Below are 12,849 nucleotides of genomic sequence, written 5' to 3'. Positions count from 1 at the left end.
AACCCATTAAGGATGTCAAGAGAATCTTCTGGATTATCCTTCTGTAGTATATATTCCCAATTTATATTTTTAACATATGTATAAAAGATTCTTCACAAAATGTTTTCATTGATCTCCTGAAGACTACTCTAAGTGACCTTTTTGGAACTTTTGTCTTTCTTACAATCACCCTGACTAAAGATCTGAACACTCTACTGGGATTGATATTGCATTTGAATATAAATGACTGAAATCTGTAACACGATTGATGCAGGTTGCACTTTTTGACCCATCTTTTTTTACACACAATCTTATCCAATATTTGCACTAAGATACATGCGTTGGTTGTAGCATGTAGCTTCTGTTTAAATGCACAGTGCAGAATTCCAGTCAATGTTTAACTCTCCCAAAAAATTAATTTATCTATCAAGATCACACACTTTATAGTTCACACAGTTTATCCAAATTAATAAACTTTGCACTTGGGGACTGTAACATCCTACCAGCAGAGGTTGTAAATGTGGTAAATTAACGTGCAACTAAAGTACTTCGATATCAGCAGATGTTCTCTGTAAAAACAAAAATCCATACTGATAGATCTAAAAAAAGAACCATAATAGCTAGAACATTTTTTTTGTTGTTTTTGTTTTTGTTTTTGTTTTTGTTTTGTTTTGTTTTGTTTTGTTTTGCAGCAGAAAGCTAAGGCTTCTGTCTTCTGCATCATCACATCATGACCCCACATTACCTTAACTGAGGTGCCGTGCAAATGTAGCGGTTTAGTACACATCACATCACATGCGTTGTGTAGTTTCACAGATGACAAGGACAGTCACTGTCAGACTCCGATGCCGCTTTATTGGCATAAATCTGACAACGAACACAGAAAAAATATCTTTCCACTGGGTCTCACAGCCACAGATCAGGATCAAACGTAAACTGAAACAAAATAAAATTCATGAATGTCACTATCTGTTAAACAGTTACGCTGCTAGGATTAGCCACACACTAACCTTAAAGCCCAACTTGCAGGTTGGAGACCATGGTGAATAAATGTGTAGAAACTCGATTAAAACAAAAAACAAAAACATATACACACACTACAGTGACTTTTGGGGAAGTTTTTGTGAGAGAATTTTGCTTCCGCATCTAAAAGCCCACTAACCGGAAGTGACATAGCGTAAGGGAGTCCGGCCGAGTTCGATTGAGTGTAACATTAATAAAATGGATCCCAGTACTAATTTTGAGACTGAAGAGGTTGAAAATGTACATTCATATACATATGACGGCCCACAGGCTTATAATTATGAGCCTGCTAGGCGTCAAAGAGACCAGGAACAGATCAAGGTTAGGAGAAATAACGGCTACAGGAGAGAAATAGAGCTGTGGTGTGAGGAGAACCAGTGGAGAACTGGGCAGGTGTCTTGGTGAGCGACCAGTGTTAGCTAACGATGTCTAACGCTGTGTTCACATCACAACATTAAGTTTGCCATCACGTATTAGGTTATAACAAAGCTACCAATAGTTCTGCCAGTATTAGATAACTAATGCTACTTACCCATAACAGAAACTAATGCGCAAATATCAGCTTGTATCAGACTCATCTTGCTATGAATGTTATAACTCCGCATTACGGTGTATTGACGTCCGCAGGGGAGAGAGAGAGATACAAAGATTTCCTGATAATTTTTTGTATGATAGGTGCTTGTGTGGGAACTGCCAGCCCATGTCCTCAGCTGTGGAGAGTATGTGCTGCAGAGAGGTGGATGCCTTCTGGGCTCTGGTGGAGAATCTGACCCCTAGACCAGACCTAACATGCCTCACACTGACCGTCAACCCTCACGCCGCCCGCTCCCGTCTCAAACACGGAGGCCTCCCTCTCCGCTGAGCCCGCACGCCCTCACACATACTCCCAAGGCTCGGGTCTCCCTCTCTGCCCTGCACATACCCCTGAGGCTCGAAGACCTGAGCCACAAACAGCTCTGGGACCGCGGGGGAGACCCGAGGCTCGCTGCCCTGCACGTATCCCTGAGGCTCGGAGACCCGAGCCACAAACAGCTCCGGGGCCATGGGGCCGGGCAGGCTCCGCCAGGAACATAATCCCCCTGTCCAAAATGAGCGCTGCGGCTGCACACGACCACATTTTGGTCACAGATGAAGCCATGAAATCACGCCTCTTCACCTGCACAAAACGAACGAAAACTAACTCCACTCCTTTTTCTGTCCGGAAAACGGTGGACTCCATGTCCTGACAGACTCGAGTTTGTGCAACCTGCACAAACACAATAATTCGGTATAATCACAAATGGTGAAATGCACTGTTAACAACCGAAAAAATACTAACTCACAAGTTTACTACCGCTCAGACTCACTACCACCTACTACTGCGCATTGGACAGAGGCAGAGTCAAGGACGCAGAGTCCCTCTCGTGACGTAGTATCAGGCAATGTTGAAAAAAAAACGTTTTTAGAAGAGGAGCTAAAAAGAGCCACTTTTTCCTCTGAATTTGTGCCCTTATGTCGTGTAAACCGTAATAAATTCTGAATTAACTTCTCATATGGTAATTTTCATACAAGGTTATGTACATATTTTTAAAAACATGTAACCTGCAAGTTGCACTTTAAGTTAGCAAAGTTACCGAACAGTTAGGTAGCAATTTACTCCTCGTACATCACAGTAGGGTTGCCACCTTGGATTTGTGAAAAAAAGGGACACTCGACCAAATGTTTGAGGCGGAGGGCTCGGCCATTATTACCAGTTCAGACTGACCAATGAACATGAAATTCGGACATAGGAGACCAGATTTGCCATCATTCCATGTCCTTCTATGTGCCTGTATTTTATATTAATTTTTATATCAATGAAAAAAACAAATCCGTGTAACTAAATTCTTACATTTTTACATGTATCTCACCATAGCAAGTTGGAAGTTGACATATTCTGCCATATATGAAGAGGGGAGATGCTCTGGAATCTGGTAATATAAGAACCATGATAGTGGGACATTCTGTCACTTCACAGCTGTCCAAAACATGTGGTTTGTGCCAGGCGGACATGATTGACAGTATTTTTTCATTATTGCAAGAAATTCCATTGACTCATTCACAAGTCAAAAATGTGTTTTATCTGAAAGAAACATGCAAAATTTACATCTAAGATCATAGAAAAATAGTCAGCCCAGTGCAATGATGTCCTCCAAGATAATATTTGCCACTTTGATTGCAGTAAAAAAAAAAAAAAAAATTGGGCATTGGGGGGGGGGGGGGGGGGGGGCACGTATCCCCCTCAATGTATATGGTGACTACGGCCCTGTCATGCATGCATAATTAGGCTGCAGTTGTCTGGGTGCACAAAGGTGAAGTGCCTGGTCTTGTCATACAAAGTTTGATGGAGTGTCAACTGGACAATATGGAGATATTTGCATCTTGAAAGCTGGACTACAAATGTGGATAGACAGGGAGAAACACACGCAAGCCTAAGACGTGGTAAGATATGATATTCCTCACTATATGAAGTGACTGATAACAAGATCTGTATAATGGATTGTAAAGAAATTCGTCAGGATTTTATTTGGTAGACAATTGATCTGTATTTATAGCGTGATGGGATGACAGCACAATGATGTGTGTGGTATCATTGGAAAGCTCTGCTCCAGCGCTTTCAGGTGATATGCGTGGCATTTCTGTGCGAGCATTCGCGAGTAATCCATCCAAGAGTAATGTGTGTGCAGAGCTGTATGAAAGCTCTGTTAAACATAATTTTAGTGTAACGTTATCATTTTTTTTCACTGTGAAAAACCATAGAGAAGAACAGGTGTGAATTTGGACACACTATGCGTTGTTCTGGATGGACTCCTTGGCCTGCTGCTGCTGCATTTTTCCCAAAAAACGAGACAAATTGTGTCCCGGGAGAGATTTTTTTTTTCCCGGGACAGCTGATGAAAAAAGAGAACAATTCTGGGAAAAACGAGACGGGTGGCAACTCTACATCACAGACAGCATCATAACATAACATCAGCATTATGCATGGCCGTCAGAACTATTTTCTGAGAGGGGGGACGGGATTTTTGTTGGGAGGGGCGGGGGAAGCACGCACACTTATCAATGATTAAGAATTTGATTTGAAGTTATTTTATAATAACATGCAGTTATAAGAGAACTAGAATGGATAAACGCGGCATCTTTATTGTTAAGAAAATGAAACTTTGATAACTAAATCAAGCCATTTAAGGAACATAACAGCATTATTTGTAACCTTGAATGAAAAAAGAAAAGTCTGCGCTCCTGACTCAGGGCTTTCATGCATTTCCAACTTTCTCTCAGTTGACCTACTGATGAAGATTTTAAGCTGGGTCGAGACATCGCTTTCATCTATGAGGTCACTGTGAGCGTTCATAATGGCCAAATGTGTTAGTCTCTCCTGCGTCATGGTGTTGCGCAGCCAAGTTTTCAGCCTGTGCAAGGCTGAGAAAGAGCGCTCGGATGTCGCGACAGATATGGGCAGGGCCAGACAGAGCTTAATGAGCTTCTCCACCTCCGACAGCATGGAGGGAGTTTGGGGGTGCAAGGTTTGCAGAATGGACACAACATCCTGGATGGTGCTAACTTCTCATCCCCTACACACATCCCTCAGTATGTCCAGCTCAAGGCTTAGCCGCTAGAGCTTAGATTCTCTGCCCGAGCCCGAGCCCGGCCCGACCCGGCCTGCGGGCCAAAGCCGGGATGAACGGATCACTTTTTAATATTTCCCTCTCTGCACAGAGATGCATTTATTTATAGTAAACACATTTTATAGCAAGCAGCATACATACAGTACAGGCCAAAAGTTTGGACACACCAATGCGTCATTCAATGCGTTTTCTTTATTTTCATGACTATTTACATTGTAGATTCTCACTGAAGGCATCAAAACTATGAATGAACACATGTGGAGTTATGAACTTAACAAAAAAAGGTGAAATAACTGAAAACATGTTTTATATTCTAGTTTCTTCAAAATAGCCACCCTTTGCTCTGATTACTGCTTTGCACACTCTTGGCATTCTCTCGATGAGCTTCAAGAGGTAGTCACCTGAAATGGTTTTCCAACAGTCTTGAAGGAGTTCCCAGAGGTGTTTAGCACTTGTTGGCCCCTTTGCCTTCACTCTGCGGTCCAGCTCACCCCAAACCATCTCGATTGGGTTCAGGTCCGGTGACTGTGGAGGCCAGGTCATCTGCCGCAGCACTCCATCACTCTCCTTCTTGGTCAAATAGCCCTTACACAGCCTGGAGGTGTGTTTGGGGTCATTGTCCTGTTGAAAAATAAATGATCGTCCAACTAAACGCAAACCGGATGGGATGGCATGTCGCTGCAGGATGCTGTGGTAGCCATGCTGGTTCAGTGTGCCTTCAATTTTGAATAAATCCCCAACAGTGTCACCAGCAAAACACCCCCACACCATCACACCTCCTCCTCCATGCTTCACAGTGGGAACCAGGCATGTGGAATCCATCCGTTCACCTTTTCTGCGTCTCACAAAGACACGGCGGTTGGAACCAAAGATCTCAAATTTGGACTCATCAGACCAAAGCACAGATTTCCACTGGTCTAATGTCCATTCCTTGTGTTTCTTGGCCCAAACAAATCTCTTCTGCTTGTTGCCTCTCCTTAGCAGTGGTTTCCTAGCAGCTATTTGACCATGAAGGCCTGATTGGCGCAGTCTCCTCTTAACAGTTGTTCTAGAGATGGGTCTGCTGCTAGAACTCTGTGTGGCATTCATCTGGTCTCTGATCTGAGCTGCTGTTAACTTGCCATTTCTGAGGCTGGTGACTCGGATGAACTTATCCTCAGAAGCAGAGGTGACTCTTGGTCTTCCTTTCCTGGGTCGGTCCTCATGTGTGCCAGTTTCGTTGTAGCGCTTGATGGTTTTTGCGACTCCACTTGGGGACACATTTAAAGTTTTTGCAATTTTCCAGACTGACTGACCTTCATTTCTTAAAGTAATGATGGCCACTCGTTTTTCTTTAGTTAGCTGATTGGTTCTTGCCATAATATGAATTTTAACAGTTGTCCAATAGGGCTGTCGGCTGTGTATTAACCTGACTTCTGCACAACACAACTGATGGTCCCAACCCCATTGATAAAGCAAGAAATTCCACTAATTAACCCTGATAAGGCACACCTGTGAAGTGGAAACCATTTCAGGTGACTACCTCTTGAAGCTCATCGAGAGAATGCCAAGAGTGTGCAAAGCAGTAATCAGAGCAAAGGGTGGCTATTTTGAAGAAACTAGAATATAAAACATGTTTTCAGTTATTTCACCTTTTTTTGTTAAGTTCATAACTCCACATGTGTTCATTCATAGTTTTGATGCCTTCAGTGAGAATCTACAATGTAAATAGTCATGAAAATAAAGAAAACGCATTGAATGAGAAGGTGTGTCCAAACTTTTGGCCTGTACTGTATGTCCCCTGCAAATCCCAACCGTGTTTACAAAGTTTGAATGAACGAGACGGACGCAAAGCAAATGGAGGCTGCACATTGATCCTTTTGCCCCTGTCTGCAGGGACGCATGATGGGGTCAAACGGATCATGTGCATAATTAACCACAAAACAAGCAAATACTTCATCTTAATGACATATAACACTCATTATGCTTCAGCTGAACCCTCTAAGCAAATGACCATGTTGAATTGAAATTAGTTTATCATGTTAAATGTCCGAAATTGTATGAAATTGCTCCAATGTGTTAAACCAATCTTTGTGCATAATCACACAGCCTGGTATGCCCTGGCAAACACAGTGGTACTGCTGTACAGACCGTTGGTCTTTCTTACCCTAACCCTGGTTATTTTCTGGAAGCACAGAGCAAAGAAATGCCTTTTTTTCTCCCCCGGTCTGCTGTCAGCAGGAGTAGCGGCTGCAGCGAGGATTTCAGCACGATGGACAGCGCACGTAAAAAGACTTGACAGGCGTCTCGTTTAAATGTGTTTGCTGCTAGCGAAATTATACATTATAAATGAAGACAGTGACATATTTTAAATAAAAAACAATTTACGTTCATTTCAAGCTTTTGTAGTACGACGAAATTCAGAATTGTGCGAGTGCGGCCGGAGAGCGGGCGGCAGTGTTTGATGCAGGAAACTCGATATGGACTTGAAAATCAATTTCGGAGTGGGGGTGGTTCGGAACGGCGGGGTTTCGGAATGGAGGGCTGTCCCCTGTTGGAACATTGTGCATGCACAGCCCTTCACCACCTGGATCCTAAAATAAACATCTGTTTTATTACATAATCATGCTTCCGTGTTGCGCCATTCATTAAGATCCTATATTTCTGTCATTCAAATAACAAGAATTGTGGTTAATTATAACAGACAACGTATTGAAAAATGTCGGGTTTAAATCGGGCTCGGGCCCATAATTGCAGTTAATTGGACTGGCTGGGCCGGTCCCAGACATAACGTGCACAGGCTCGGGCTGGGTTGGGCTGGATTTTTTGGACCCTATAAGCTCTATTAGCCGCTCTCATGGAAAGGGGGTCAGTTCCGGGGAACCCACATCAACTCGTTTCCCCTGAGCCGCCTCAAGAACTGCCTGCTCTCGCCCTGCAGCTACGCGGAGTCCCTCCTGATCAAAACGCCGCTCCACCTCTGAGCGCAGCAGGTCCAGGGCCTCTGTATGTAGTCAGGCAGGCTGCATATCACATCAGAAGCACAGATCTATGCATTAATGATATGAAAGAGATAAATGTAAGTCAGACAAATTGAGTTTAAATTCAGATTCTTTATTTTTTTAAAGTGTAATGCAGGGGGTAGCGAGGCTGATGGGGTGCGGGGGGCGCACCCCTAGTTCCAACATCTATGGCAGTATGGAGACAGATTTGTTTCATAATTATGTGTGTGAACAGATCAACATTCTGTGTGTAAATGTGTAATCTGTAAATATAAAACACCTTCCACAAATACAAAAAAAGATTTGTAAACTCACAAAAATATTTTTCAAGTATAAAACAGATCTGCAAATACACAAACAAATTCTACAAATAAAAAAAATATCTGTGAATACATTAAATTAATTTGCAAATAAATGAAAAGCATTTGTGAATATCTTCCTAACATTTACAACTTTCGAACAGGCATTTGTGAACTCAGATTTTATAAGTGAATCTAAAAAACATTTGTGGATCTCAGTTCTACGCATGTGAATTTGCTTTTTATACACACAGAGTCTTGAAACAAACTCTCCGCTGGTCCGAACAAAAATGCACTCGTATCACTTGGCCATCTTCGGATAGCACGTGATCACCCAGCTGATGACGTCATGTCCGCATGTCAAAGCAAGAGCACCTACTGATTAAACGCACGCGTCATTTTCAATTTTTCATTAACAGAAATTAGGCTGATGTTTGTATCAAAATAGGTTATATATCATGAATTACTAGAAAACAAATACATTCTATGTCAAATCAAGATGTTCAGCAGCAGTGAGCACCCCCATGTAGTTAGAATGATACGGTCTCGTTTCATAACCACATTTTGCGACGATTCAACGGCGAGACTGGCAGTCGAATCAGACTTCTCCAAATCGAATCACCGAATCACCGACTATTCGGGGTCACCCCTAGTTTACAAATCTGTTTTTGTATTTGTGGAAGGTGTTTTATATTTACAGATTACACATTTGCACACAGATTGTCGGTCTGTTCACACACATAATTATGAAACAAATCTATCTCCATACAGCAGTTGTTGTCTGGAGCATATCTTCACATGTAAATACATAAAGTGCCTTTTTACCCGTGATAAATAAAGTTATATTAACAGGGCTCAGTACAAGTCAACCTACAACGAGTCCTTCTGACAGCAGACTGTTGCCTGGAAACGGGGCGTATGGCGTTCAAGCCCCCACAGATAAATAAGAGTTTGTAACTCATAAATCATAATAAAAAGTAACAAAATAATGTAGTAAATAACTTACTTACTATTGTACAGGTAGGTAAATAATAATAAATTAAACGCAGTGCACCTTCAATGATGATAGAAAGTGTTAGTGGAATCACTAACACTTTAACTCTGTTACACAAACATAGTGTTTCGCTGTAATTATGCCAGCATTTCCCTGCAATGGCCATGGGAAGTCGTTCTTTGCATAATCCTGTATATATCGATCTAAAATCAAAATCACATAGAACATTCATTTTTGCAGCAATCATCATGCTTGTGTCATCACACCCATAATGATGTCATCGGGCTTTGTGAGGTGTGGTGTATAATCACATGAAACCACTGGGTGGCGCCAGAGTAATAAATAATGAATCTATCACACCTTTTCACTGTGCTTATAAAAATGAATTTTGCCTTTTCATTTTATAGAATTATACAATTACAATACAATTATAAAATGTCAAATTTTTATTTATGTATTTTTTTTTATCAATCATTATGGTATATTGACTTAAATAGCCTTTTAGCTCAGGTTGTATAGATTTTAGAGATATGAAGAATTTCTAGATATTTTAATTTTGAATAGATACCACTACACCACCCCCATATGCATTCCTGTCTCTTTTGTGCTTTGATCCTGTTTGGTCTCATTCCACCCACTCTCAGTCAGCTTGCCTAATGATGATTAACTCTGTAAAGAGACTCAAGGGAATCTTTATCAATGAGGGAGAACTGAATGTGCCATTATCTTGTTAATGCTTAACAGCGGCCACTGTTAAGCAAATGTTCCAAAGTCTCACTTTTAACAGTACCCAGTCTGATAATATGGCTTGCAATACTATCTAGTGGTAACAACATTCTTTTTCTTCATCTTGTGAAGCACTAATGTATCATAGCATTATAGCACTATGCAACATCACAGCCAGGTAGTCACAGCACAGCAGAACACACCTGACCACACAGATGTATCAAGGCCAGTGCAGTTACCTCCCTCCAAACTCTAGTGTGCATTTACTCTTTGAAGGAAAAGTTCACACTGAAAGAGTTTTAAGAGTTTTCGTTCCTCCTCTCCATACCAGCTGTGACACACCACCTTCCAAGCCCTATGTTAAAGATTGGGGACAAATTCTGTAGTCCTCAGCACACAGCTCTATGTAACAGTGCATTTTAAAATTCACCTGAAGCCAATTTAAGAATTCAGCAGTCGGTCTAATATAACAAAAAAAATAAAAAATACTCTAAAATGTTCACCTTGATTTGGCCAGGGGGGAAATGATTACAATGGCTAATAACTCTTTCATTGTAAATATGTATGATAGAAATGTGAACCTACCCTTTAAAGTTACCCGCACATTTACTATAATATAAACTGAGAGGCTGTTTTCATTTCAGATAGCAGACATGCTCATAGTGCCATGCCCCAATAAAAGAGAGGAAAAGCATCTGTATTTACACTATCAACTGATGTCAGAATACAGCAGTGGATGGTGGGAAGTAAAGGCTGCTGCAGCATCTCTATTACCATACCAAATACATTAAAGTAAGATTAAAATTGGCAAAGTGTACTTTTTTACAAAATCTGTCAAAAAGGCCTGAACATTCAGCTGCTGCAGTATATTTTTTTATTATCTGTGGCCAGCAGACATGACAGCTTACCCAACATTTGGTCAGTATTTGATGAAGAGGCGTCTCTCTTTTGGTCTCTACTGTTTCTGGCAGGATTGGTCGTCTGTTTGATGGAACGGAGCCCATAGTGTTGGACAGTCTTAAGCAGCACTACTTCATTGATCGAGATGGCCCAATGTTCCGCTACATACTTAATTTCCTCCGGACCTCCAAACTCCTCATCCCTGCAGACTTCAAAGTGAGTGTGTAGAGCTTTGATCAGGTACTACCACAGTTAATCTTCGCAGTGTATCTGAACAGCCCCAAATCACAGGGGCACCAAAAAACAAACGAATTGTCCAGACTGTCAGAGGAAAGGTTTTAACTGTTGTCACACTTACAGAAACTATCCTGAGAACTGCTTTGAGACACAATGTAAGTCATGTTTTCTTTACTGTGATAACTTTCCATATAGTTAATACTTGGGCGGCTTTGGCAAACTGCAAGGAGGAGACCAGGCCATGCAACTGTTATTCTAACTGCATTTGTGTAAATATATCAAGCTAATCGCTGTATTAGCCCTGCAGAAAAAGATACAACTCTGGTTGTAACTGTCTGAGAGACAGTTTTTAAAGAGATTTCATTAAAATGTTTATTTTATATTTTTCAGTAATAATTTAATCAATGTTTGAATTCATACAGTCAGTAAAATGTGTTAAAATGTAAAATGTAATAAATAAGTTGTTTAAAAGGGTAACTTTAATTTAAAACTGGACTAAAATACACTACCTCAAAAATAATTTTTGGTTCAAAAATCCAATGCTTTTGAATGCAAGTTATATTTTGATGTTGAGTGTCACAGGCCAAATGAACAGAGTTTAGTGAAGGGCACACCTGATGCATTATGGGTCAGGAAACAATAGACAGCAGAGAGAGAGAGACAACATGCCTGCAGAGAGAAGAGCCAAATGTGACTGCAGAGGAATAGAGTACTACGGCCTAAATTAACAATATTCTGCATGGTTCAAGAGGCGCACACGGTAATGTACCTTTGATTGTGTCATATTTGTGCATAATATTGTTGAAATGCCTTTTGTATATACTTTTGATATTTTTTGTTGCTATGTTCACGTACTGGGATCTGTCTATTAACAGATGTTAAGCAGGATAGACTTAATTGTTTGGGCGTGTCTAATTATAGACACTTGCTAAAGAGAAAATGACAAAATGACTGACAGATGTATATTTTGACTCATTGGTTTTATATGTTTTATTTTTTGTAGTTTTCACAGTGTCTGATGAAAGAAAGGGGGCAATAAATCAGAAAAACACATCTGTATGATGCGTGGCCATTATTTATTGGACCGGTGCAGTTACGCTGGTCCTTGTTTCAATTCAACTCACCCTCCCCTTCCCTGCCCTGAGCTGTATCACAGGCTCCACACAAAACGAATGAATCACTCACTTGCTCAGATGCGGTCTTTGCTACAAGTCCTCTCTCTCTCTTAACTCATTCACTGACTCGCCCCTGCTACCGCAAGCTAACTGCAAAGAGGAGACCAGACAACATGTGACTATTGTGCAATTGTTAACTGCATTTGTGTAAATATATCAAGTTAATGCGTTAATCTGTATTAGCCCAGTGGGAGAAGTAACAGCTCTGGTCCTTATTACAACTCAATCCCCCCATCTCCTCCCTGCCCTGAGCTGAGCTGTGTCACAGGCTGAGGCTACATAAAGGAACGATTCACTCACTCACTCACTCAGTAGCTCCAACTCCCAGCTCACCGGCAGCACAAAGCTCACTCACACTCTCTCCCTGCTCGGAGAGCCCCTCCCTTACTGTACCTGAGTAAACAGATAAGAAACAATAAATTGTGAAGACAGTAAAGCCTCCACTAAAATAGCATTTTAAGTCTTGTGTGTGATATATCCTTTAGGGATTTATACTTCAGGATTTATCCTGGCTTCATATGAACAGAGGAAATCTCTGCTCGTCGCTAGGCTAATTTATACAATAGAAAATGGCATAGACTTGTGCTAAAAACGTTAGCATGTTGTATTGGTGGGGAAAATGTGTCCAGATAAAGACAAGTGTTTGTCTGTCAATGCTGCGATTTATAGTGAAGCCAATTTGCAAACTTGTGTTTGAAATTGTCTCTATTATAGGCCGTAAGGTGAACACAGTTATCGTTTCATCTCCGACATCTGGGGACTACACAATCTTTACTTCATAAAAAAGATCGATACATGTTCAGCTAATCAGCAGGAGTTCATAGCTCATAACCCTGCAAGAGTCCTGTGATCGGGGTCGTAATTCGGCACTTATTCCGTCTGAGCGTAATG

The 12,849-nt window shown here is 41.1% G+C and overlaps 1 protein-coding gene across 8 annotated transcripts in view; it reads left to right on the top strand.

Moving 5' to 3' along the window:
* The window catches only part of LOC117270924 (BTB/POZ domain-containing protein KCTD1-like), an 84,114-nt gene that overhangs the window by 40,459 nt on the left and 30,806 nt on the right, over positions 1-12,849 (top strand). For 7 of the 8 annotated variants that reach the window (XR_013491732.1, XR_013491731.1, XR_013491730.1 and 4 more), the window contains exon 3: positions 10,618-10,762. Coding sequence is in view for 5 of the 8 variants with exons in the window: in XM_033648935.2 (XP_033504826.1) it covers positions 10,618-10,762 (145 nt within the window). In the remaining 3 variants the exon portion in view is untranslated. Of the gene's footprint in view, positions 1-10,617; positions 10,763-10,978; positions 11,837-12,849 lie in introns of those variants that run through there. The other variant, XM_078169062.1, reaches the window with a different exon arrangement.

This window comes from Epinephelus lanceolatus, chromosome 6 (genome assembly GCF_041903045.1).
Source record: "Epinephelus lanceolatus isolate andai-2023 chromosome 6, ASM4190304v1, whole genome shotgun sequence".
In the NCBI taxonomy this organism is placed as follows: Eukaryota; Metazoa; Chordata; class Actinopteri; order Perciformes; family Serranidae; genus Epinephelus; species Epinephelus lanceolatus.
The sequence above is the reverse complement of the archived record's forward strand: the minus strand, read 5'-3'. Positions and strand labels throughout refer to the sequence as shown.